The sequence below is a fragment of the Hippocampus zosterae genome, chromosome 8 (assembly GCF_025434085.1).
Source record: "Hippocampus zosterae strain Florida chromosome 8, ASM2543408v3, whole genome shotgun sequence".
In the NCBI taxonomy this organism is placed as follows: Eukaryota; Metazoa; Chordata; class Actinopteri; order Syngnathiformes; family Syngnathidae; genus Hippocampus; species Hippocampus zosterae.
Window position 1 is genome coordinate 15,498,566 of NC_067458.1, and position 26,490 is coordinate 15,525,055.

The 26,490-nt window shown below is 42.2% G+C and overlaps 1 protein-coding gene, 3 long non-coding RNA genes and 1 other non-coding gene across 8 annotated transcripts; 2 read left to right on the forward strand and 3 right to left on the reverse strand.

Annotated features, from left to right (window-relative positions):
- The first annotated feature begins 24 nt into the window (after nt 1-24).
- osbpl9 (oxysterol binding protein-like 9) lies at nt 25-24,774 on the forward strand. Of its 4 annotated transcripts, XM_052072828.1 has the most exons (24): nt 25-180; nt 1,132-1,182; nt 3,818-3,896; nt 8,166-8,242; nt 13,327-13,422; nt 14,568-14,615; nt 15,061-15,090; nt 15,180-15,230; nt 15,590-15,628; nt 18,134-18,227; nt 19,062-19,166; nt 19,651-19,810; nt 19,919-20,031; nt 20,115-20,233; nt 20,356-20,441; nt 21,294-21,474; nt 21,552-21,660; nt 21,918-22,028; nt 22,106-22,169; nt 22,241-22,381; nt 22,477-22,555; nt 23,071-23,162; nt 23,260-23,395; nt 23,538-24,774. In XM_052072828.1, exons 1-24 carry the CDS (start codon nt 70-72, stop codon nt 23,610-23,612), a joined length of 2,247 nt encoding a protein of 748 aa, XP_051928788.1. In that variant the 5' UTR covers nt 25-69; the 3' UTR covers nt 23,613-24,774. The 4 variants fall into 4 exon arrangements, with proteins under 4 accessions (XP_051928788.1, XP_051928789.1, XP_051928791.1 ...); XM_052072829.1 differs by lacking the exon at nt 15,590-15,628; XM_052072831.1 differs by lacking the exons at nt 25-180; nt 1,132-1,182; nt 3,818-3,896; nt 8,166-8,242 and adding an exon at nt 9,942-10,337.
- LOC127605437 (uncharacterized) lies at nt 16,619-17,326 on the reverse strand. The gene is made up of 2 exons (XR_007963594.1): nt 17,199-17,326; nt 16,619-16,822 (listed from the first exon to the last, which is right to left on the reverse strand). It is a non-coding gene; the product is annotated as an uncharacterized LOC127605437 (long non-coding RNA).
- Nucleotides 20,980-22,361, reverse strand: LOC127605434 (uncharacterized). Its single transcript, XR_007963591.1, has 2 exons — nt 22,224-22,361; nt 20,980-21,702 (listed from the first exon to the last, which is right to left on the reverse strand). It is a non-coding gene; the product is annotated as an uncharacterized LOC127605434 (long non-coding RNA).
- On the reverse strand, nt 24,546-26,471 carry LOC127605438 (uncharacterized). The gene is made up of 2 exons (XR_007963595.1): nt 25,926-26,471; nt 24,546-25,888 (listed from the first exon to the last, which is right to left on the reverse strand). It is a non-coding gene; the product is annotated as an uncharacterized LOC127605438 (long non-coding RNA).
- trnas-aga (transfer RNA serine (anticodon AGA)) lies at nt 25,736-25,817 on the forward strand. The gene has a single exon. It is a non-coding gene; the product is annotated as a tRNA-Ser (tRNA).
- Nucleotides 26,472-26,490: the final 19 nt, after the last annotated feature.

Consider the following 26,490-nt stretch of genomic DNA (forward strand, 5'->3'; position numbering starts at 1 on the left):
GGAAAAACGCTTTCTTGTGACGTCACTGCAAAGCATATCCGACTCCTCCCAGTCGTCAGTGTTGTAAAGATGGCGTCTATCATGGAAGGGCCACTGAGCAAGTGGACTAACGTCATGAAAGGTTGGCAGTACCGCTGGTTTGTGTTGGACTACAATGCCGGACTGCTGTCCTACTACACGGTACGTACATTCTCACCCGTTTGTGACCCTGAAACGTCTCGCTGGGGGTGGACGGCTATATGGTAGAAGTTGACGCTGGTTGTGATGTTGGCCTTTGGTGTTAGTCAGGAGTTGGGGAGTCGCAGGCAACAACAGGCGAGTCTGCTTGGTGACGGATCGTCACATGGACCAATTACGATGCTGAGTGAAGTCTAATTGGCCAATCCGGTGGCAGCATTTCCTCAATACTTCCGCTTAGCTACGTTGTTAGCAAAAGCTCAAATTGACAACATCTTTAACACAGAAGCGATGCTGCAAAGGATTTTCAATGTTTTGGGGCTTCAGCGACACAGAATGGTGTTCATTGTTAATACTATTTACAAATGTGTGACAGTACTCAGTTTACTAATTGAACTAAAATGAGAGACACAGTGGGAGGAGTCGATAGCAAACGTTCTTGTTTCCTTAGTATAAATAACATGACAATGACGATGACGACCCGCACATTGGCAAACAGTCCGAGCTCCCAGCTGAGTACTACAATAATACCAAAGGTGCCTATGCGTGGTACGTAAATGTTATTATCAACAATTAGTCACACAGAAGCAAGCTTGTTGACGATCTGGGATTCTCTCGAAACTCTTTGTGAAGTTTAATCTGAATTCATACTACTGGTATGTGTACATGCAGTGGTGCATCATGCAGAAATCCATCAAGAAATACAGACATTTTACTTGTGGTTTCTTGACAGAAACCGTGCCTCCTGTGAGCTCTGTCATGCCAGGAATCATGAGGAAGTCATGAAGACCTCAAATTGTTCACAGACTATCTGTGTTTGTTTGCGGTATTCTTTATGAACGCATCATCGCCGTTTAAATCCAGTTTTGCTTGGAATTCAACCCCAGGAAATGGTTATGCATGGATTATGGTAGCCCTGTTTTGTAAATACAGGCTTGTTCTTTTTGTTTTCAGTCAAAGGACAAGATGATGAGAGGGTCCAGAAGAGGCTGTGTACGACTTCGGGTAAGTTTCTCAATGTGAATGGCATAAAAGGACCTTCAATCCCAAAACGTTTCAATTAAATTGTTGTAGTGTTCCTTGAAAAAGAAGTCACTGGGACAAGAGGGGAAAAACTACAGGCACAGGGTGTCCACACAAACATCCATGATTTTCAACAGATATGAGATGTAACTTGTTTGTAATATTATAACCAATATATTCAATCATCATGCTTTTATATTCCCTGAAACTATGTCGCCTTGTTGGTAGAACATTTCGCTACATTATAGTTAGGTGATGGCAGCAGCCAGGCAGTAGCCCCCCAAATGACTAAATACGCCCCTGGGTAATGAATGAGGAGACGACTTTGTCCAATTTGATAGCCTCAAGGTTTTGTTGTGCCCGTTATTCTGCCACTAGATGGCAGTATTTTAAAGCTGGCCAATTATCATTATGTAATCTTAAAATAAAAATGATAAAGTTCGCAACATTGAGGTAGTGATTAAACGTGGATTCCAGCACGTGGAGCTTTGTAACATGATATGCACATAGTTGACAAAAATTCACCCACAGTTCAAGCATTGCAAAACTGCCTTCGCCTTGCTTGAGAGGAGTGTGGAGCAGTTTTTTGTCCTGCCACATAACCTTGACAATAATATGACAGCGAATTCCTTGTTCACCAATTTACACTGCTTTACACGTTTCATGCCATTTTGGGGAAGGTAGTCTCGTCCAGTTACATCTTGGAACGCTACACTTGTTTGAATGTAAATTTGCGAACACACACACACACACACACACGCACGCAACAACCTAAACAAACCATTGATGTGAAGAGGTTATAGTTCAGAGTACTACATTATTGCCCTTCAATAAATGATTAACCAAGTCAAACACTTTGTGCCCTGCAGTCATTTATTGATCCAAATTTACGATTTGGTCCTTTATGGTTAGGAACATTCCTTATGTGCCGACTGTTTGTACTGGGTCAACCGTAATGGAGCTAGTAAATATTATTCCATTCCATTGCATGAGTAACAGGTAAGACTACATGTTATTACAAATATGGAATTATTTTGCTTCGTCTCTGATGTATTTTAATCTTTTCCATTATTTGTAACATCTTTTTTTTTTTTACATCCACTATAAATGCTACCAAGTGTATTTCATTAATACACATGTTAATAAGACTATCTTTATTTGTCTTCTGTGATTAATTTGTTGTAATTTTGGTTATTTCTGTGTACCTATAAATAATCTTTGTTGGGGGTGTGGGGGAACTATTTAAAGTCTGTCAAAAGATTTGTTGGAAAACAGCATGTAGAGCAGAGGTCACCAGTCTGTTTTTAAACTAAGAGCTACTTCTCGGGTATTAAGAAATGCAATTGGCTACCAGTTTTATACGGGCATCTGAAATTACCGTAAATGCCGGTAGGAAGACACTGATCGTGTTAATGGTTGCTCACAATTATTATCAATTATTTCACAAGGTAGGAAACAAATGTGAATCTGCGGCACTTTATTTTACATAAATCCCTGAAAGTATTCCTTTTTAAAATGATCACTTTTACGACACTCCTATATCCTGTTGACCACCCCTGATGAGCAGTTAGAACAGGCAGGCCTGCTGCTACTCGTATGTGCCTTTGGATTTACCTGTTGCCTCGAGGCTTTAAAATACCCCTCCCAACCTCACACATACATATCATGCAAAATCAACTTTGTTGATCTTTTAGCCATGTTAAAATGCGAATTTGTCACTGAGAACACTCTGAAGAGTGGTGTTTTTCTCCGTTCACCCATCTCGGAGTGTTCCTGCTCATTCTTGCTTTCTTGCATTCTTTCATGTTCAAACACCAGCCCCTCCCAGTCCAAGAAAACGACTCGGTCCTTACTTTTCTACATTATAAAGTGAGAAGCCACCCCTATACCGCCCCGGCAGACTAAACACACCCACTTTTCCCAACAGCCCCCGGGACCTAGGACGTTGTAGTTTAATGGATGGTCATTAATATTCAACTCCAATTCTGTAGGAGGCGGTAATGTGCATTAAAGGGTGGTTGCAAACTGGGTAACAACTAAAGGGAAAGACTTGACACTAATGTATCTAAGATTCCTGTAGCTGTATCAGAATGTAATGGTTTCTTCTTGAGGCCATGCCATGCCTTTGACCAAGTTTTGTGAAAATCTGTCGTCATTTTTTTCCTTGGTAGGAAACATGCTAACATAAATATGAAACCCTAAACTCCTTAGTTCATGCACAGCCGTCAGGAGTTGCCGATTTACAGCCTCTTCCTTGGTTTGTGCAGTAAGCAGCTATGAGTCACACACCCAGTTAGGTTGCCAGCCGTTTTGTTCCTCTGCAGTCCTTTTAATCTGTTGGCTGCCTGTCCCTTGTGTGTCTGTTCCTCTCCTCCTCTCCCCGCCTTTCTCCTCCTCCTGCTTTCCAAAATCCCACCCCCTCCTCTTCATACTTTTTCCTCCCTCCGTCACTCCAAAGGGCACAAGGATTTTGTGCGTGTGAGGGAGAAAGATATGGCAGGAGGGGATGAGCTTTTTTTGAAGCAGTTGAGATTGGAGGAAAGGTAATTTCTAAAGGAGAGGAAAGTGAAGTGGGTCGTGTCTCTCTCACGCTCACTCACTCTTTCCTCTTGCCCAGGGCGCTGTGATCGGCATCGATGACGAGGACGACAGCACATTCACCATTACAGTGGACCAGAAGACTTTCCATTTCCAAGGTGAGCTGACTCTCTTTTAATTTGGCCGTCTTTTTCCATTGCCGGCTCTCTTTCTCTGTGGTTACCCCCCCCCCCTACACTCTCCATTGCTGCTGTTCATTTGCTCGCTTGCCCCATCAGTCTCTCTCACTCTTGCTCCCTTTCCCTCCCCGTCTTATGAAAGACTTGGATCAGTCTTGTCGAATGCCAGGAAGCGTGCACAGTCAAAGCGTGCTGTAAGCAATTTGAAGCTTTTCTCCGGTCCAGTGGAACATGGGCTTGCCTCATGAAGTTGGATGAAGGAGATTTGTTCCGCTGCCCACTGCGTAGATTCCGGGAACAGAAACAAGGGAGAAATCTGTTTTCCTCAGCACTCCTGAGTGCGAAGATTGCTGCTTGTGTGTGTTGCAGCTGCGCCTCTGGGACTAATAAGGGAATACTGCTGAGCTAGAAGCTGAGCTCAGGTCTCCGCTGGCTGCCGCCTCTACTCATCCTTCACTAGAAGCCTGCCGATCCTGGCAGCGTTTAAAAAAAACAACAACAAAACAAAACACACAGTTTGTCTGACCATCGGGACAGGAATTGCTCCCAGCAACGGCATCACCCCTTCGCAACCACATCCTAGCCGTGCCAACCTTTCCCTCTTCTCGACCCAGTGGACCGCAGGCACTTTTTCTTACATCACGCCACCAGGTTTTGAGCTAGCAGCAGTCACGTTTCCTTTGCATCCATTCTTGCATCCCTCCACTAGTGTACATTTATTCTTCTCACTGCCTACCACCTCACCTCCCATTTCATCACCAGCAGCCACCCGCCACAGTCCATGGGCCCCCCGCCCCTCTCACATCCTCCATGCCCTCTCCCATGTCTGTTTTCCGAAGCTGTATGCTGTGGTTCTACAAACGGAAGGGTAAGGAGAAAACCGCCCCTGGCTTGGTCCACATGCATGTCAACAATTAAGACGAAAAGACTGAGAGGAAGAGGATTTTGATTACGTGTCATCAGGGATTTATAGTTCAGGCAGAGCGGTGTTTCCTGTGTCGCTTAGGCGTATTGGTTTTGTTGCTGCAGCTCAAAGGTATTTTTGTGCTTTGCAAGGTGGATTTGTTTAGTCAGGTGTGATGGTGAATGGGCTGTGTGCAGTCTTACATATCAACCTATTGTTGGCTAATTGAGAAAGTATGACTATGCTCTGTTTTATTTTATTTGGTGGAGACATTTTCAGGACTGAAGTAATTGTGCACAAATATGTTTGAAGTCAGGGTATGATAACTCATCTCAGAATCTTAACTGATTTTCTCTATTCAGAAATAACAGAAATATCCACTTGTTTTAATCCATCTCACCTCATTTTGCCACTTGCTGTCAACTGAAAAGGACTTCACAGTGCCGAAGGGCTTGGGTAACGACCATCATGGCTCACCTATATTCTGGGTTTGGTCATGTGACATTCACAAGTGGAGCCCTTAGGCACTGCGGTATAATTTTTTTTCAACAGCATGTGGCAAAATAGCCACCCCCCTGAGATGAATAAAAACAAGTGGATTTTGCTATTTAAGTCATACTCCGCAAACACCAAGTCAACCGGGAGGTTTGTGGTGTGAAAGCCGCAGTTTGGTTACCAAAAGTGGCTGCGGGATGGTGAAGTGGCCCGCGGGAAAAATCCCCCATTCATTTTACATGGGGAGGCTACAGAATGCAGAATACAGTCAGAATGCCATGTTTCGACTCATGAGGGCTCATAGAACAAATTATTGCATCGAACATTTTAGATATGACTTCGCCTTTGAGTTGTGTTCAACGCCTGCAAGCAGTATGATTCTCCTCAGTACGTGCCCCTTTTTATAATAACGTTCTCAAAATGAAGACAACTTCTGTAAAATAATTTATTTTCCAACATCCATCCCCTAGTTTGGATGATGGCGGGCATTTGATTTCCAAACTGACGAGGCCATCCCATGTGCTGTTGTTGGGGAAATTAATGGAAAATAAGCCTGAGATATGTGTCATGCATTAAGACAGGCTTTTAGGTAGGAGATGTGATGCACAGGATGTTGTGCCGAGGAGATTCTTCTGTCGCAGTAAAATGATCCTGGTCCTAAGGTGCTGGATTGTCAGTCCCTCTGAATCCTCAGTACTATGAATATAGGGCTGCAAGTTTTATTTTTTTCCCCACACAGACCCCTGTCAAATTGTTCTTTAGCTAACTAGTTTTTTTTCTTGGTTGAATGCACTATGCCTCCTGTGGGACGATCCAGTTTATAAGCAGAAGTGTAGTTGTTATTCAGCTGCTGTGCCAGCTTCGATTGTGTCTCCGTCTCTACTGTGCTTTTATTTAGAGGAGCATCCATTATTAATCAGCCCCTCTCTGCTGGCGGTGTCTGAGTTACCTGAGAGCCTTTTAGCATCCCCTTTTCCTCCACTCTCATTCACCTCCTGTTATCTACCGTCGCCATCCTTCCTGTCTTCACTGTCCACTTTTGTCAGACGCAAGAGCACTCCTCTCGGCTGTTCCGTGCCGTGTCTTGATATGACCCACATGGGCTCAATTTTCAATAACACCCCCCAGCATTTTGTCTGGTAGTTACCCATGAGCCGTTCAGCCCAAATGAACACATGTGATCGACATTTATTCTCATCCCACTATGTTGCATTGTCATTGCAGCACAGTGTGGGTCTTGGCAGTGTTGATAGGTTCGCCGTCCCTCTGGAGCATGCACACAAACATCAGCTGGTGGAAAGATGGAGGGATGAGGAAAGAAAAGGGCGGGACGAATAATTCAGATGCATTTTGGACAGATGGGGGACAGCAGATACTAAGCATTTGAAACGGAAATGTTAAGTTCAATAACCTGACCTCTTTGAATAGAAATCGCTCCAATTCATGTGTTTTGCTGAAGACGAGATTTATTTTACTTTTTGAAGTTTACATTTTTCCTCTTAAATACACGAGGCATTACAAAAGTATGCTTTTTTGAAGTTCGAAGTGTCTGCCATTAAGTGTGCGTAGTGAGAACTTTACACAGCGAAGCCACATTTGGCCTGTGGTGATGAAGGATTAATACATTTATCCTCTTCATTATAACCAATTGTTCCTGCAAAAATACCAACGCTGCACAAATCATTGGGTCAAAGTTGGTTCAGAACTTTTTCAGTCAGATTTCATATTTGATTAAAGAATTTAAGAAAAAAAGAATTTCCACACTAGTTTGATGCTCTTACTTTTATTCCCTTTCATCTTGTTTCCATTCTGTGCATTAAAAAGTAAACCTTTGATGCATCTGTCTGGTTTTTGAAGACATAATGTGTCTGAGCACATTAACATGTTTGCACTATTCCTTTCTTCAGGAGAAAATAAATCCAAAAATGTGCTAGTCAAAGCTTGTATTCTCTGGCAAAATGTAAATCAAGGCAGCAGTGCTACTTCAATCGAGAATGGAGCTAAATAACATTAGCCTCAGTAACCTCTTCCTCTGGAGAGTCTATTTAGGCTGAGGGAGAAGCGAGGGGCTCTCTGAGTGGGTTGGCCTGAGCCTAAGCTGTCTATTTCGTTTGTTCAAAAGCTTCTTGGCACTGTTCAGCCTTTCTTAACTCATCAATCCATCAGTTGATGCGCCGTCTTAGTGTTACGATTGCTGATATCAAATGGATTAGACCATTACCTGATGTCTGTTACATGCCACAGCAACCCCAAATTATTAGCATTAGCTATGGCCAAAATATATTTTTTTAGATTTCTGCAATGGTGAGTACTCATACACCGGTAGGTTGAGTGTTTTCGTCTAAAAGGCGCTTATAAATAAAATGTATTATTATTATTATAAATGTCTACCATTTTATTTGAAATGAGTAATTCACTGAATTACTCATTTCAAATTGAAATAGTCCACATTAAAGCACCTGATTATGTTGAATGGTCTCTTTAAGACCGGTTCTCTCATGAATTTAAATGAAGGTCTTGAGCACTCCTCGTACCACAACTCATGCCCATGTTATCGGGTTGTTTTGGGTCAATGTTCAATGTCAGCCTTTTTGAGGGTGGTGTGTGTGTGTGCAATGAGGGTGTAGCTTTGTCTTGCTCTATTTCACCCAAATGTAAACATTTCAAGCATGTGACATCACAGTGCAGATTGTCTTGCAGTGCATAATTTAAACGCCATCCTAAAAATATCTACTTAGATTGTTTTATCACAGACTGCATGTTTTCAATGTCCAAATATGTAATGTCTACTGATAAATCCATGTAAGAAATATAGCTCACAGGGCGTGTCTGTATGCTTGTGGCCGCAGCCAGAGATGCAGACGAGCGAGAGAAGTGGATCCACGCCTTAGAGGGAACGATCCTGCGGCACACCCTCCAACTCCGGGTAGGAAACCATGCATGTGTTTTTATAAATACTTGTCAGTGTGTGTTTTTAATCCTTTTAATTCCGACACAATAAGACCCATTTAGCTGCGGGGTTTCGGTTTTGATGCCTGCTAATGCAAATTTCTTATTTCTCCCTGTTGGTATTTTACATTTTACCACTGGAAAAGATGATGCACATATCCTCCAGGTTGTGGGAGGATCTCAGTCTCATGCTGAGCTCAGACTACATGATTGTTGCCGGATTTGAACCCGACAGACATGTCGCAGGCAAACGATCACTGTCGTGGCCAATTCTTTGAGTCATGAGTTGTAAAACAAACGTTACCTTGTGTAGTGTGACATAGTCAAGGACTGTCACGACCACCACACAAAGTCTGGTGTGTCAGAATTATTATTATTCCATAATTGAATTTTTGACTAAGAGAGACTACGGAAGTCAAGAACAGAATGTACACTGCAAAGTCTGGTATAGTGTGAATGAGAAGTAACCAAGCACAAGCAGTAGACTTCTAAATTTCCTTGTGTACATCATGCGTCATCATAGGTACTGTAATGATGTGGGCCCAGTGCCACGTATAACAATGTATTCACTTTGTATGTTTAAAAAAATCTTTCCACTTTCATGACATTTCAGAATGTTAAAAGTGTGATTTATGAAGTCAAGTCATCAGAAATGATGCACTCCTTGTGCGGCAGGCTTTAATTACATTGTTGCCGTCTATGCCTGCTCTGAACCCCTCCGCTCTGCTCTCAATGAGCAGCTTTTGCGATGAGCACATTGTGTTCCTAACCAGATTTGTGAACAAATTTGGACAGAAGAGGTTTTAGCTTAACATCAGTCAGACTTGTCTGTGTACTCTTAAAAATAAAGAAATAATGTGTAGGAATCTAAAATGGCACAGTAAGCTTAGTGGACTTTTGGTGGACTTTTCTTGGAAGGAATTATATGGTTTGAGTGTTTGAATATTCAAGGTTTAATTTATGGTTGTGTTCTGTGTGTCAGTTTTACAGTAGACATCAACTGGGAGTAACTCGAGCAGCTTGAAACAAGCACTGTTTGACTCTTACTTGGAGTGTTGTGTGCACAAGGACAAGCACTAAGGAATAGTTTGTTTCACTTAATGCGTTTGAATTTGTTTAAAGCATGCAGGACCAGCAAATGTTTTATTCATGCATTTATTTGTTTGTTGGTTGGTTGGTTGGTTGATGATGTATGACCAAGATTAGTTTTCTTTCTCCTCCCTAAAACCTAATTGTATTTTTATTCCATCATCATTAAGAGATTCCATTGTTAATGCTTCCCTTTTTTTCTTCTTCTTCTTTATTTGCTCACCACCAACGCCCTTTGAGGTGTAAAGCCTTCTGATGAGCTTAAGTGCATTGCTCAGTATATACACATGCTCCATATACATACATTCATACATGCATACATACATACATACATATCCATATACATATGCTCCATGTACAGCACTTTGTATGCAGCGATGGCTGTTTGAAAGTGCTCTATAAATACTGTTGACTTGACATACAGACACACGCACACACAGGCCTATGCTGTTGTCACAGCGTCATGTGACGCACTCTTTCCAATCTCAGAGCTGCTTGCTGGTCCAACCAAACATCTGCCCCGGCTGCCTCAGCCAATAGGAGCAAACATTAGTGATACTTGCCCCTGTCAGTGTTTGCTGCTCCTTTCGTGTGTTTTCTCCACTGCCTACGTGAAAGGAAGTGCGCCTTTCCTGCCAGGGGAGGGTTGCAGATTAACTCCGTCTCATACTAAACGCCCTGCTGATAGAAGATAAGACAGGATCAACTGTGGCTGCCTGGCTAACTCGCTCTGAAGGTTGCTGCAGTGAATATTGTCGTATTGCGCTGCAGCCCAAGAGTTTATTGTTCCTTTAAGAAAGAGCGGGAGGAGGCAAGAGTGAGAGAGCGCCAACTTGGACCAGAGCTGGGTGCCTTGTTTGCTGTCGGAGGAGGGAAATGACGGTGCATAACAAGAGGCAGAAGAAAAATCCTGTGTCAGGTTTACATGGCCCAATGGACTAAATCTGCATAGTTTAAACATGTCTATTGGATGGCGGAACCCTGTAAGTAACACACAAAAACATGTCTGCATCACAGCAACAACTTAAAACGGTTGCAGTGCGGTGTTGGGACAAACATGGAAAGATAAACACAAAGGGGGCCGGGTGTGAGAGCAGTGCTGTTTGTCAAGTCTGGTGGTGTGAGTTTGTTTTTGTGTGTGAAGTCTTTCCCAATGTGAATGTGGCACCACCACTCACAGATTTGACGACATCTTCCGTGGAGTTAGGGGGAGTGCAGGGGCATGCCGGTGCATATTATATTAATAAACCGTGACGTTGTAAGCATGTGACGTGTCTGCAGAATCGTGTTTACAGTCTATAACCGCAGCTTTGTAATTGTTTACTTGACTTGTGACCGAGATATGACCTGTTTCTCGGCCAAATTTGGGGTATCTTTTAACCATTGGTATCTTTTAACCATGCACACTAAGAGGAATAATGCAGAAAATCACACTGCACTCGCTGATTAATTCATTACTTTCTATTATCTGTTTTTAATAAAATACTTAAGGGCTAAGGCGGCCCGGTAGTCCAGTGGTTAGCATGTCGGCTTCACAGTGCAGAGGTACCGGGTTCGATTCCAGCTCCGGCCTCCCTGTGTGGAGTTTGCATGTTATCCCCGGGCCTGCGTGGGTTTTCTCCGGGTATTCCGGTTTCCTCCCACATTCCAAAAACATGCATGACAGGCTGATTGGACGCTCTAAATTGTCCCTAGGTGTGAGTGTGGGCGTGGATGGTTGTTCGTCTCTGTGTGCCCTGCGATTGGCTGGCAAGTGATTCAGGGTGTCCCCCGCGCCTACTGCCCGAAGACGGCTGGTATAGGCTCCAGCACCCCCCGCGACCCTAGTGAGGATCAAGCGGTACGGAAATTGGATGGATGGATGGACTTAAGGGCTATTTTTCTTCTTGGGCAAAAAAGGAGGACGATCAATCACAATTCCATTCACTTTGGATTAGCCCCACTTTTTGACCTTTTGCCACATTTCAGGTTTCAAACATTTACAAGATTTCAAATGGAATATTTCTTTGAATGTGAAGAATGAACAATTTACAAATTCCAAAAACAACTTCAAACAGGAGGTGCAGTAGAAATCTAGCATTTACTCCGGAGTAAATTTTTAAACCACTTCCTGAGCAGGGTTACATTTGCTCCGGTTTAAGCTGTTTTCAGGGGCTACGCCGGTATAACTTTGTAGGTGTGAACACTCTACGGGGGTAGCCCCGGTGCTACACCGTAGTAAAAGTTGCTGTGTGAACACCCCTTTCAAGTCCTTAGGCGTGAATGCATGTTTTGGAATTTGTGAGGAAGCCAGAGCGCCCATAGAAAACCCATGCAAGCACGAGGAGAACATGTAAACTCCCTACAAGAGTGCCCGAGTCCAGATTCGAACCCCCAGCCTCAGAACTGTTTGGTGGATGTGCAAAACTCCTCCACCGTGCCGCCGCATATTTGTTTCGCTCGTCAAAATGATTGCGCAGTTTGGATAAGTACAACGCTTTATATTATGACAGTGTTCAATGCATTTAATCACCTAAATTGACCTCAGTAGTGTTGATGTGCATTTCTTTTTGTTCAGGCACCAATGCAGCCACCTACTTTTTCCCGTCATGTTGACAGTGAAACCACCTTTGCCCCCCTTTGAGGAAGTTTGGCCAGTTCGCCGCAGGCTTGATGGAAGCTGAGCTAACACAGACTTTGTTCCCTATAAAGAGAGTGCACTTTTTACTTTAAAATAGATGACAAGGGCGGTGTTTGGCTGCTCATGGCTTTTCTTCACGTCCCCGTGAGATGCACTTTAGCAGGAGGAAAAAGCCCTGCAGGTCCACGACACGCCAACAATGAGCGACAGAACAAAATCAGAGCAGGCGTATCGGCCGCAAAGGTTTGATTACGTGATTGGATTCCATGCGAGTGCTGCTGTGCAATGTGTGGCCGGCTGCTCAGCAGACTCAACATCTGCTGTTCTTGTTGCAAAATTATCTGCCTGGATTTTAATATATTTTCTCTGTTGTTTGAGGCAAGTGTGTGTGTGTGTGTGCTTGCGTGCGTGTGTACTTTTTTTTAGGGAAGTCTTATTTGTGCTCATTAATCTGTACTTTTTCCTCTTTTTGTGTCAGCTGAGTTTTTCTGGTAAGAGTGGAACTTCCAAAGGCTAGCACACACTGTTTTGTGATGCTGCTCAACTTATAAGTTAGTCTAAGTAAAAAATAAAATAAATGAAAAGGAATAAAAATGAAAGAAAATGTGATTTTGCCATTGGCGTCCCCTTATTTTCATGTATGTCACTATGCTTTCAACTCCATGCCTTTTATGTTAACATATGCTTGGTTCAATTAATTAGACAGAACACTGAGCAGCCAGGCACTTACTTAGTAACGTTTCTGTTTTAATGGTTATAATCACACTTTTCCTCCTTACACTCACGATTCCATTCTGGCGGCTGCTGCTGAGCTGATGCCGCGCGCGATGATGGATTAATCTCCTTTGGATTTTGGGGCGTATTTTCCCAGAACATTTTGCTAGCACTCCAAATTTCGCCCCCTTTTTGTAGTTGGACTTTAGAGTTTCCACTGTACTGCAAGGAAAGCAAGACAGATGCCCCAGTTCATCCCCCTCTGCCATTCATCTTGTGATGATCTTCTAATGGGCATTATGTAATTCAATTGTCCCTAACTGGATTGCTCTGTGCCTGGATTAAGTCTGTTTTTAATCAACCAACAATTATGTGCGGCGCGGTCAATTTGCGGGGGCACATACACACTTTCAGCTGCCCTGTCTTGGTTGTCTTGATTGTGTTTCTGAGAGCCTGAATGCTCTGATCTCAGTCAGACCTGCTGTTCTGTTGCACAGGCAAGGCTGCGAACAAAGGTGGTTGTATACCGGTGTGGTGTGTTACTGGAAGATTCTCCCATACTGTTGTTTGTGTAGACTTTTGGTTGGATTGTCCTAATAATCGGCTAACCTTTTTTTATGTCATTTTTCCAAACACAGGAGACTGAGACGGGATTTGTACCGAGTGTCCAAGACTTTGACAGAAAACTTGCAGAAGCTGATGCCTATCTACAGATTCTGATTGACCAGTTAAAGGTACAACAGCAAATACCCTCTTGAAGCACAGAGCTGACCTTGCTTACGTGCAGTGTATCACACTTAGCCGTTTGAGTTGCTACCATACTTATTGTCTCTATAAGTGGAACCTTGATCGTACGAATTGAATTGTACGAAAACCAAACAGATATATCAAATAATTCATCTAAAAATATTCTATAGTGACAGCTCTAAACAAGATACAGTTTTTACAGGACTATGAATATGAATCGCTGTTCAAAAAAAACTGACAGAACTCACATTTAAATTCTCATTATCAATGACAATATGAGGTTTTCTACATTTGGCTCGGTATTGCCAATTTTTCCCCACTGGACATAATATCATGAAAAAAAAGTTTTCAAGGATATAGCTGTGGAAATCATAAAACTGGACTGGAAATGTTTTAAATCATGACAACTTTCCTAACTGTTATAAAAATATTCTCACCATGTTAAGACCTGAAAACAAAAACAAAAAATAAGAAAAGGCAAAAGCCCCATTCCAGGTGATTCTTTCTGTCCTCTTGTGTAAAATATAGTCCAACAGATTATAACAGATAATGCAAATACAAACACTAGAGTCCGAATGCTTTGAATGTACTTCACTTAACATCTGATTAATATTCTTGAACAACACATCTCCGTACTGTCAAAAAATAAAAATAAAATAAAAGGAAAGGAAATTCAAAACACAAAGAGTTAATATTTTGATGCTCACTTGTATTCTTTGGCATTCGACTCAGCATGACTTAGATTTGTTCTTGATTTTACTGTTTGTTGCTTTCTACTACCTTTATTACCGATTTGTCTTACTGCTTATTGTGCATGTTAAATCGCTCCATGTACATCACTTTGTATGCAGCGATGGCTGTTTGAAAGTGCTCTATCAATACTGTTGACTTGACCTGAGGTCTCACACTATGTCCTGATTTTATTCATGACATCGGTTCAAACGACATGACAGTCTCCATTAAGATAAGGTTGCTCGCCTTTTATAGGCTTCAAAGTCTGGAATAGTGCAAGCGTTTAAAATAAAAATATTTCACTGGAGCTGAAGCAATATGAGTAGAATCTCCAAGACGCATCTTGCAGTAGCACAAAATGCAGCCAGTGAATTCATTGTGATTTCTGTCGTTCTCCCAGCTTTTTGATGAGAAGATCAAGGACTGCAAAGAGGATGAGTCTCGCAGGGTGAGTAACAGCAAATGCTCTCCTTTTTCTTTTTTCTGGCCAAAATCACAGAACGCAGTCTGACCATAATTTGTACAAGAAAGAGAGATGGGGTTTTTTTTCCATTTCAAAAAGGTTTGAAAAAGCCAAAAGAACAAAGAGCTGCTCAAAGCAGCTTATGAATGTGTGCGGACAAAATCGGCATGCAGTCAAGTTTGCTTGCTGCCCAGTTTGATACGATTTAACCCGAAGGCAAATACTTTTTATTTGATGAATTAAGGCTGGTTATCACTGGAATTGCTCACTATGTGAATGTTAAGCACGTTTCACGAGCAGTCAGCGGCAGCAGTCAACATCCTCCCCCAAAACCCCCAAGGTCACATAGAAAATAAAATCCTTTTTCTTTTCTTTTTTAAAATATTTTCTTCATGTTGGAATTTATAGCATTTCACATATTGTCTTTCAGAAAATTGAAAATTTGAAGGAGACTACTTGTGTAAGTCCAAACTTAACACACTTTCCTTCCTGTATTTCAGTTCTTGCTTACTAATTTCCTTGTTACGCTGGCTTTTTTTTTTTCTTCAGAGTATGGTAGAGTCCATCAAGCACTGTATTGTTCTGCTGCAAATTGCTAAGGTAAGTGTGATACCTTGCTACCTGCTCGCTATTTTTTTGGGGGGGGTGTTGTTGCTGCTTGGGTGTGACAGTTCCCCGTAATCACCATGTGACCACATCTGTGTGTATTTCTGGGGTAGTTAACAGCTTTAGGTTGTCGCTTGGGTCAGCGGGCATTGAGAATATAACCTAAGTAATCATTTCATCACATCAACTTTTTAAAGTGGGGAGAAAAAAAACTTCAGATAAACTACAATGATTCCATCTACTGTGTACTTACGTATTTTGTGATGTGATGAAAAGATTCCATCATGTGCCAAATAGCAAAATGACATGAAATCTACATCAGTAGTCTAACATTGTCTTCTTAAAATTTTAAGGACCAAAGTAACGAACAGCAACACGCAAACGGACTGATAGTAAGTTTTGACGTTCTCTGTGAGGATTGAAATCAAACCTACTGCTAACTTTCTTTTTCCACTGAATTCACCACACTGTAGGAAAGTGGATACGACGCAATCTGTTAGTGCATGCCGTCATTATGGAGATTTGTTTCTATCTCGGTCCCTTTCCTCACATCTGCCACTATTTCCTCTGATCTTTTGAAATCATTTCCTTGATTTTATCTGTGATTTAGTCTTTATTACTACTCGTTGGGAACTATTCTCTATCGTGTGTTTCTGTGTGTTAGGAAAAAGGAAAAATGTGCATTGTTTGTCCATGACGTGTTTGCATGCATTGTGTGCGGGACCCACTACGGGAAGGCTGCACTGCGCTGGAATCAACAAACGCACCATTGATTTATCCTCCGCACGCTGCCTGCTTATTGACCCATCTGGCACTAATAGCTCGGCGGCCATCCTTGGAGCACTTTAGTGTCTATCCATACTTAGTGTAAAATGTAATTATCATTTTCTATAACTCGCACGTTATCAGGCAGATAAAACTTGAATGTCTGTTATTTAAGGAGGGGTTAACTACTCCCCTCACCCCCGCCGCAAGCATGTCAAATAAAGCTCATGAATGTGGGATTTTCCTGGAACATAACCAAAAATCTTTTTACCAAACATTCGCTGCTCCCAGCAACGGTCATGTACACTAAAAAAAATCACCATGTGTAGTTGATGTGTATCTTTATGCTGGAGTCCCAGAAGAGCCGACATCCCACTTAATCTCCAAGACATTACGTAGAGTAAAAATGTATCGATAAATAGCACAGTGTGTTCCGTCTATAAATGATGAGCATGTTTAATTTTTTTTTTTATTTTCATAAGCTGTTCGCTAAATATACCTTCACACCTTTATAACCGTTTGTGAGATCTGTGAGATCTGCCTCTAATGTGCACACATGGTCGATTGGATTTCGTATGTTGTGTGTGTGTGTGTGTTTGTGTGCGTGCGGGGAGAAATATATTTATTTATATATAAAACGTGGATGTGTGATATTATTTTTCAGGCTCACTACATTCTGCGTTATGTCTGCTTTCTCTTTCAATGTTATACGCCAGTCTCTGCACTCTCTACATTCCACTAATGTCTTTGTCACTGTCAAATTACAATATATCGTTGCCCTGCTGTTTGTGGGGATAGTGAAAATCCGTGGATAATTGACGCTCATTATAAATGCCTGGGGGGGGGGGGGGGGGGGGGGACTCCTAAAACCGCTGCTTTGAATGCTTCACTCCCAGCATTCCTACAATACATACTCTTGTCACCTTCACCACTGAGTAATTTTGACACGATGACAATTACTCTCAACTGTTTCACTTTGATTTTGACACACAGTAGCATGAGTGGTATACTCAAGCCTTCTCACAAATATTTTCAATACACATTAATATAAGGACGAATGTTTGGGTTTAAGCATTCACAATTGTTGGGACACTAACATTTGTAATTGTGCTCGACCCACTAAACCAGCGTCATTTTTTTTATTACGGCCGCATCATATTTCTTTTGTTTTCCAACGCGCCAATCATGACGGTGAACACCAATGCAAAATCACCTCAAGATTTTGAGACAGATACACAGGAGGCCAAGCATTAGATTACATAGTTAATGACAAAATAAATGTGATAAAACTTGTCACAAGCATTTATTGAGATGTGCTGTACAGCTATTTTTTTCCATTATTCATTGATGTTCAAAAAGGTTTAAAAGTGAAAAAGAACTCAAAATGTATACAAATTTTCTGGAAAGAAGAGAACAAATCATGGAGACTTTGGGGGGGGTGTGGGGGGATAAAGACCGGTGATAGTATTAAGCAGAATGGCTGCAAATTGTGTCATTGTCTCTTTTTTTTTAAAACTCTTTGTGTTGTACTTTTTTTCGGGGCTAACAAATGAGAGGCTATCACATTTTCAGGGCTCCTATCATCTTCGGGGTGGCATCCCTGCTGATGGCTGTCCAGCACAAGAGACACTGCCCCCGGCTGGTTCTCACCGCAGGGGTGTGAACGTGTAACTGATTTTAGGCGTTCGTCAGTTATATGTTTTAATACGGAGGGTTGTTCAGAGTTCAAAAGGTACTCTGTAATTGTGCTGCTGCTGTTTGCATATTGATTCATGAAATCTGTTCATGTCTGTCATTCTGGGAAGTGGAGCGAAAGGAAATTGATCTGCCCTTGCAAGGGGTTAGGGGTGGGGGTCCATATTGGAGTTCACACATTTTGTTGCGACTTGGGTCTACGTTGAGGCTGACCTCTAGTTGGTACCCAGTGGAGAGTGAAAAATATTCTTTCAGTGAGGCTTTGCCTGCACCCATATGTGGTTATAGATATTAATATTGACCAGTCACGAGTACCCCGGGATATGTGGTCACGAACATTTTGAGTGTGTAACAGCAGTACCATGAGTGAATGTTGCTGATGTCAGTCAGATGTCCATACTTGATATGAGATTGATGGCCAATCAATTTTTCCTTAGAGCACCATCAACCCTGTGGATGGGATCTACCAGCCGCCTTTGGACACTCCTGTAGCCAACATCACGATGCCAACACAGACCACTCTCCCCACAGGTAGCTGCCGGACCTGTTCGCATACACACCTTCTTACTACAACTTAAAAAAAATGGTGCATAGAATTTACTCCATTTTATTTTGTCTGAGTTTTATGAAATTAAATCATCTGTAACCAGATGATTTTCAAGTGCGCAACCACTTAACGAAATAAAATGGAGTCAATTCAACACACCATTTATTTCAGTGAATGCTCCTGCTTATTCATGAGCATGGAGATTACATGCTGGCTCTCTGATTTATCCTCGAAAGATTAAAGATGAAGTAAAACCCTCCACCTTTGCCAAACAAAATATAGTACCGTAAATCCTTTTTGAGGAAAAACACAACAAAAACATTCTCTCCCATCATTTTGCAATAGTAATATTATTCAGTGGAGGACCATTAAGGTTACTCACAACAACATCACAATGCTTAGAAATGTTGATTCTGTGCTAAAATCAATCGCTTATCCTTTTGGTCTCCCACCATTGCTTTGATTGCCCATGACCGTCTTTTGAACAATTATTAACAACCAATAAGTTTACTATCTGTCAAATTATAAGTTTCCTGGTTGAGAAAATGTAGTACAGTATGGCATTCTCTTAAAATGAGGTTCATAGTAAGAATGATAAATTGGCGCACAGTTGAGCCACTGGTGAGAATGGATGGCACCAATAATGACTAAAAGGTGGCAAAGATACTCAACAGCCGATACAGATACTTGTGTGACTAGACTAAAATAGACTGCAGTTTCTTTCTATATGACTGATTGTTTCTACATCATATCACACCTTCTTGGAAGCTCTAATGTGTCCTTTCCTCTACCTCTGTATTTTTGTTTTGGCACAAAAGATACTTCTCAGGTGTGTAAATCGGACCAGCGACCTTCGACCTTACCTGTTGGACCTGTCGTCACCGTGATGGGCAGTTTGCAGACTCCAACTCCCAATAGCACAGGTGAACCATTACTACATATTTTTGCATGAGTGAAATAATCCAAACGTGCAAACCTTGCTGTGTTCATTTTTGAGTAGTTGAGTGATCGGCAGTTAATCAATGTTATCAATTTCAATTTTATCAATTCAATTCTCAATTTTTTTTTCCCCCTCAGGATCTATCCCAAATAGGGTTTTTTTCTATTTATTTATTTATTGCTGATAATAAGAAAGAAATCCTTTAGTAGTCTCGCAATGGCGAAATTCCCAATTCACAGCAACAAAATCATGAAAGAAAGAAGAACAGAGGGGCGTGGGGGTGGGGGGTGTTTTTAGGCCATATCACCCTGCCCTAAATTGCATCCTGTTCTGTAGAAGGCTGCATGCTAGAAAGAGCCGTCATCTATACGCTTTGCCAGAAGACTGCTTAATGTCACAGAATGCGTGATGACATTGTGTTGTTATATGTAGCCTGCGTGCTAACACTTAACTCACCCTTGTGTCAGGGAGCGGCCCATCAGGCCCCAACAGCGGCGTCACCTCCCCATCTCTCATCCCCCTCCCCTCGCACTCGGTGCCAGACTTCTCGTATTCCTCCAGCGAGGATGAGTTCTACGACGCAGACGAGTTCTACCAGAACACCACTTCCCCCAAACACTGCATGAAGTGAGTGGCTGCTACAAATTCATGTCACAGCAACGTCCTACACTTCACTGAACTGTGTACTTATCCCTGGCCTCATTTCTCCCAACGTTACCGTCTCGATGCTCTCAGTCCCTCGGGACCCCCAGCTGCCTCACCCATCAGCAATGAAGAAACAGCAATGAAGAGACCAGACACAACAGAATCACTCAACTCGACCATGTCAAATGGCACCACAGAACCAGGTAAAAAAAGATAAAAACAAACATTTGGTTTTGATTTTTGTAATTTTCAGACAGCTACTTTACAGAGAGACTGTTGTGCTCAGATCCGTTTGACAGCCACGACGACCGTGACGATGACGGTGAAGGCGAGTCCGTGGAGGAGCACAAAAGCGTCATCATGCACCTGCTCTCGCAAGTCCGTCTGGGCATGGATCTCACCAAGGTAACGGCAACGGTTTTCTCTCCTCGCCAATCCGTGCTGTGAGCTTTTGAACTCACAACTAACATCAGTGGGCTGTTTGGATTTGCTTCTGAGCCGCAGTTTGTTTCCATCCTAATCCCCAGGTGGTCCTGCCAACCTTCATCCTAGAAAGGAGATCTTTGTTAGAAATGTATGCCGACTTCTTTGCACATCCTGACTTATTTGTAAGGTAACTGTCCTTTAACTCTGCCGTAGCTGTTGTGCTTCTCATGTACTGATTCCTTCTAACAGGACGGTACAGTGCTGTTTGGTTCAGTGCGCAATTAGCATTTTCTGTGTCGAGTACTGCGTTTCATCAAATATTTGACATAATTTCACAAAATTTAAACTGATGTGTGGAAAGGAGATGCATGCATTATGACAATTTAAAACAGTTCCAAAGTGTCTTAGTGACATTTCTGTGACATGGATTAAGAATGATCAAATTCTTGCTAAAATACATTTTGTGGGAATTTTCGGAAATAAATCTCATTCCACATGAAGCCTATTTAATTTTGTTTGAGTACATTAATCAGATATTTAGATTTCAAATGATGTCAGTTCTTTTGGGCCTGTAAAACACCAATTCCACAAACATCACGACTCAGGAAAATTTCAACCAAGCTATGCACTTTTCAGAACAAAACACAAGTATAGAATGGGTGACAATACTTTTTTTTTAAGTGGAACATTATTAGACGCAATGCTTTTTCTTTAGGGGAGAGCGGAGGTTAAACCAAGTTTAAAACCATTTTGTTCCAACGTGAATGCAATATTGGTTATTTTTAATAATCATTGCATTCTGTATTCATTTGCATATTCAGCATCCAACTCTGTGGCCACTGGTGCACGAGCCGCAGTATAGTACCTATAGGGCTGAGCAAGACAGGTCATTTCATAGGTTGAAACACAACTAACGCTTGGGTGGACTAGCAACGGCATAAAGTCTGCCGACTGAGCTGAATTTCACTGAACTGTACCTCTTGTTGCCAAGGTTGTTTTCTGCGTATGCACAGTCATGCAATCCTTTGAATACCTACAGTATCGCAGAGCAGCCAGATCCTCGTGAGCGCATGGTTCAAGTGGTCAAATGGTACCTGTCAGCCTTCCACGCGGGCAGGAAAGGCTCGGTAGCCAAGAAGCCTTACAACCCCATTCTGGGAGAGGTCTTCTTCTGTCACTGGGATCTGCCTTGCAAGACTGAGGAGCCCTCCACCAACGTGGTGAGCTAAGCTCTCTCTCTGTCTCTTTCTTTGAGGCTCCTATACAGTCTATATCATGTGCCGTCTTCTGTTTTCAGTCATCTTCCCCTGCTCCAGTGCAGGACACAATATCAGATGTTCCGGTTCCAGGGTCTTCACCCAACAATGTGTCTTTTGTGGCTGAGCAGGTCTCTCATCATCCACCCAGTGAGTGGTAGTCTTCAATCGCCAAATACAGTAGAACGTCCTCTAAAATTTCAGGGGGTGAGAGGAGGGGGGTGATTATCACCATATGGAAACAACTGAAACTGTCGCACAACCCAAGTTTAAAAAAAAAAAGGGTGTAATTAATCCTTTGCGAGTAAAGTAATTTTTGTCAATTTGCAATCAGACTTATGATCATTATGATAATTGCAGAACAAAATTTCCAAATTGTCAAATGTCTTCGTCTCCTCTTTTTGCAGTTTCTGCATTCTACGCAGAATGTTTAAGTAAGAAAATCCAATTCAACGCTCACATCTGGACCAAGTCGAAGTTCCTTGGCATGTCGATAGGCGTTTATAATATTGGACAAGGTACGTTTGACTTTTCATACACTTTCCCCATTCATGTTGTCTTATTTTGTACTGAATTGGTGACATTCTCCGTGCAGGCTGCGTATCATGTTTAGAGCACGATGAACATTATATCCTCAACTTCCCCAATGGATATGGCAGGTGCGTGCTTTGCCATTTTTCCGCGGTTGTGTCGTCGACGCACGTTTGACTGACCTGAGCCGTTTGTGCAGGTCCATTTTGACCGTCCCCTGGGTGGAGTTGGGCGGGGAGTGCAACATCTCGTGCTCCAAATCAGGCTACAACGCCAACATCGTGTTCCACACCAAACCCTTCTACGGAGGCAAGAAGCACAGAATCACAGCAGAGATTTTGTAAGAAAAATCCTGATTCATTTGCAGACTTCAAAAGCCCCATGGCATTTTTGGGGGATGGCATCATCACCTGTATTGTTGATCGTCTATCGCAGTGCACCAAATGATAAGAAGTCCTTCTGCTCCATTGAAGGCGAATGGAACGGAGTGATGTTTGCCAAGTGGGCCACAGGAGTGAGTTCTCCCTCAGGTTTTCACAAGACTACTCATGTCAAAATACATTTCTTTTCCCGCTGCTGAGAGACAGGTTTTCACCCTTAGGCTAATGTTTGTGATTTTGTAGCTTTGATTTCGGACTTGTTCAACGTGGAACCGTTGTCCACTGTAGCCGAAAATGTTTTGTTCTTATTCCGACGTCTAAGAGCAGCTATCGTTGCTCAATGGATTTGAATCCAATGTGATTTGAATCTATGTAACTCTCTGGTCTATGTTTACTACCGTTTACTCTGAGAGTGTGTTTAAATTGTGTGGGAGGGTTCCGGTATTCAAACTGTTAATATGGGCTCTATAAATAGCTGCTTTTCAGCTGTTGCTGGCGGGTCCGGAACATATTCCGCTCATCGAAGGGGAATTCAACGTTTCTATATTCGCACCCAATATCAGAAGCAATGGCAAATTGTATTGTCACTTTATATTTCTTATTCAAATGAAAAGCAAAAATGAATCCCGGAATATTAAATATATTGCAGGAGAACACATCATTCATTGACACCAAGAGGATGGGCATCATTAAGAAGAAAGTCAGGAAACTGGAAGATCAGCTAACGTATGAGTCTCGAAGGTGGGACATTTCACCCTTTTGGCGGTCTTGTATGTGACAAAACTCTCATGGGGGGGCGAAGACAAATGATGACTTTGCTCCCCCACCCACCCGACAGACTTTGGAGAGACGTGACCCTCAACCTGAAGCTCAAAGACATCGACGCTGCAACAGAAGCCAAACATCGGCTGGAGGAGAAACAGAGAGTGGAAGCCAGGGAGAGGAAGGAGAACGAGCAGCAGTGGGAGACCAGGGTGAGCCTGACGGACATTTTAACCTACTAGGGCTGCATTTAGCGATGGCCGTTTGGATTTATTTCTTTGATTCACTCTTGGGGAAGGGAACTTGCCAATGGATTCATTTGCCACAATGTGTTGCTTCTCTGTGTGTCTGCAGCTATTCCACGAGGACGGAGAGTGCTGGGTGTATGACGAGCCACTTTTAAAGAGACTAGCCTCTCCTCGACCCTGAGAGGAGCCACACACATACACTCGTCCCAGGACCCTCCCACCCCCACCCCGCACTAGATGCATTATGATTGAACGCACACTGCAGAGTCTTCATAAGAACTCTTTAGCAAAGACCACTTGTTCACCGAGCCTTGGACTGACTGACCGCCGATGGCATTGTGTATGCAGCTTTGCATCCGACTGTAAAATGATGGGAACGAATGAAATTAAACGGAAAGTACCTAAGATGCACCCAGGCGACTTGTAAAGCTTGACTCCTTAACAGGTGCGGTCCCAGTTCTCAGCCAGGCCACTCCCTTCATCAGGGTTGTTGAAATCTAATAACCTTTCCACATATAAAACAGAGCTGAACATCTCAGGGAATCTGGTTGAAGAAAGAAAGCCCCCTCCAAGAGTCTGGCAGCCTTATGAAGATGAGGATGAGGATGATGGTGGTGGTGGTGGTGATGATGTTGTTAGTGGAATGGTTGAACCTTAACTGGGCGGGGAAGATACTCTCTGCTTGCCTGCAACTAGTTATAACTCTTGTTTATATATAAATATAGATATACATATGATGCATATATTCTTTTTTTATTTTTCTTTCTGGCAATAGTGTAAAATATTTGAGCATAATGAAACTTTAAAGGAAACATCCAATGGTCACGTTTGATGTTCTGCTCTCATTTCAAGTTAGTTTGGTCCGTTTCTTCATTGCAGGACACAGTTAAAGTCCATACAAGCCATAGCATCTGAACATACTGATAGAAATATATGAATGCAATCCAAAGGTTATCAGCAATGTTTGTCGAAAGAACATAGAACAATCCTATGAATATGATTCTATGTAACCTGAAGGCATTAAATGAACAAATGATCATGTGGCTTTTTGTTCAACTGGACCTCATTGTCCATAATGACGATGTTCTGTTCTGTATGCATTACCTTGCTAAGGGGAGTTGTAAACAGCCCCAAAAAAAGATGAGAACACGCTGCTGTTTTTTTGTAGTGCTGCTGCAGTTCATTTAGGGTTTTTTTTCTTCCTAAGTTGTGAACACTGAGGGATATTCTATTCTTCACCTCAAATGTGTTTTCCCTTTAGTTGCAGCGACGTCGACGTTGGATCAAAACGCGGTGGATGAGATACAAAAATAAATTCCACTTGGATATGATAAAGAACATAAGTAGTAGCCTTGTTTCTTTGACTGATTCCCCTAATTTACAGACTATAAAGTACTTAAGAATTACAGTCTCAAAAGTGGAATATCACATACACTCAAAAGTTAAGAGATGTTGCCCAATGGGGTACTTTAACCTTTACTGTGAACTTGTGTCTAAATTTCATAAGCGGCGTGCTTCAAAGGCGCCATTTTCGGTCGAATGGCATCACTTCCGGCACAACTCGACCATAGGTGGTTTCCAAAATACTGGAGAGAATTCGCAGGCTGGTTCCTTCGATACCTTCAAAGGGTCCTCATGTCGCCTCCGTGGACCGCATAAAGTGTAGCAAAATTGGACAGGTTCAATAAATGTTAAAATTTTGAGTCTGAGTCGCGCTGTAAGTGACGCCATGTGGCCGAAGATTCAACCTTCAATGGATGAAGCCTGTGAAATTTGGAAACCACCACAGAAAGGCGAAGAAGCTGACATCCTTGCGCGTTTTCACCGATCAAACAACGTGAATTTCAAATTCATTCAGTGTGCTGATAACAGTTGTTTGACAGTCACAAGCACGGCGGCATTACATTCAAGACGCCCTGCATTCGAATCACCGTTCGGGCCTTTAATGAAAGAAGAAATCGAAGGGTACAAGGGCAACTGACATTCCTCACTTTTAATTTATTACTCGTGCAAAAAAAATACATCAAGCAAATATGATTCTTTTTTTTTGCAGTCGAAAGGCAGTAAGGCAAATAGTTTGATGAAGACCACTTCCCTCATCATTTTTAGGGTGTGGTGGGCCTGTATCGCTCTGGAATACGCCTCTGTATTGAGCAGATTTCACACTCAGATCTAAAACAAGCAGTGAATCCAGCAGACCATTTAAAAGCAATTACTTGATCACTAATGCAATTTTGAGAAATCAGATTTAACTAGGCCTTCTAGTAATATCTGTACTTGTGAGTTAAAATATCCTTTACAGCAGTTGTCGTGGCCGAGTGGTTAAGGCGATGGACTAGAAATCCATTGGGGTCTCCCCGCGCAGGTTCGAATCCTGCCGACAACGTCTATTTTGAAGCAACGACAAAGATGTCATAGTCATGAAACGATTTAAACAGTCTTCATCAAACTATTTGCCTTACTGCCTTTCGACTGCACGTGTTTGGAAAAAAACACATTCACAATCCACCGGGTATTTTGGTGATGGAGTCAAAGGTAATGATTGTTAAAAGATGAAACACATAGACAAGTGTCGAGTTTTTGACCGGAAATTTTGAAAAATTAACTAAATATATCCATTGGTTCTTTCATGTTGAAAGCAGCCATTCTCACCACTGGTGGGACCTAAATGACGCATGTAGTTATCGTGCATCGATTTTAAGCACAGATAGCATAGTTTTGTTGCTAGTTTTTTGTGTGTGTTAAGAAAAATAATTAAACGTTTAAAATGTTGCTCGTAGTCTGAAAATTGTCCGACAAAATTCCTTGGATGGCATTTCATGTTTCTCACTCCGACCATCTCCCATTAGTCCGTGCGACGTTAAAATAGGTACATTCATTGCTCGGTTCTTTTTGGGAAATAAAAGTTGCTAGTTTAGTTACAAAAGTTGCCAAATCCTACCGCTGACATATTGTCCCATCAGCCCGTGCGGCACAACGCGGGCTGATGGGAAAATATTTTTTCGTATAAAATGTCCCTTCGCCCGCTGCACGGTCTCATTCCTCCGCTTCACTTCGGT

Bases quoted from the DNA above. Each gene is read 5' to 3' on its own strand.
- osbpl9 (XM_052072828.1), top strand. From the start codon at position 70: ATGGCGTCTATCATGGAAGGGCCACTGAGCAAGTGGACTAACGTCATG. The intron at 1,183-3,817 runs GTAAGTTTCTCA...CCTCTTGCCCAG, and splicing joins GAGGCTGTGTACGACTTCGG to GGCGCTGTGATCGGCATCGA. The intron at 15,629-18,133 runs GTAAGTTTTGAC...ATTTTTCCTTAG, and splicing joins AACACGCAAACGGACTGATA to AGCACCATCAACCCTGTGGA.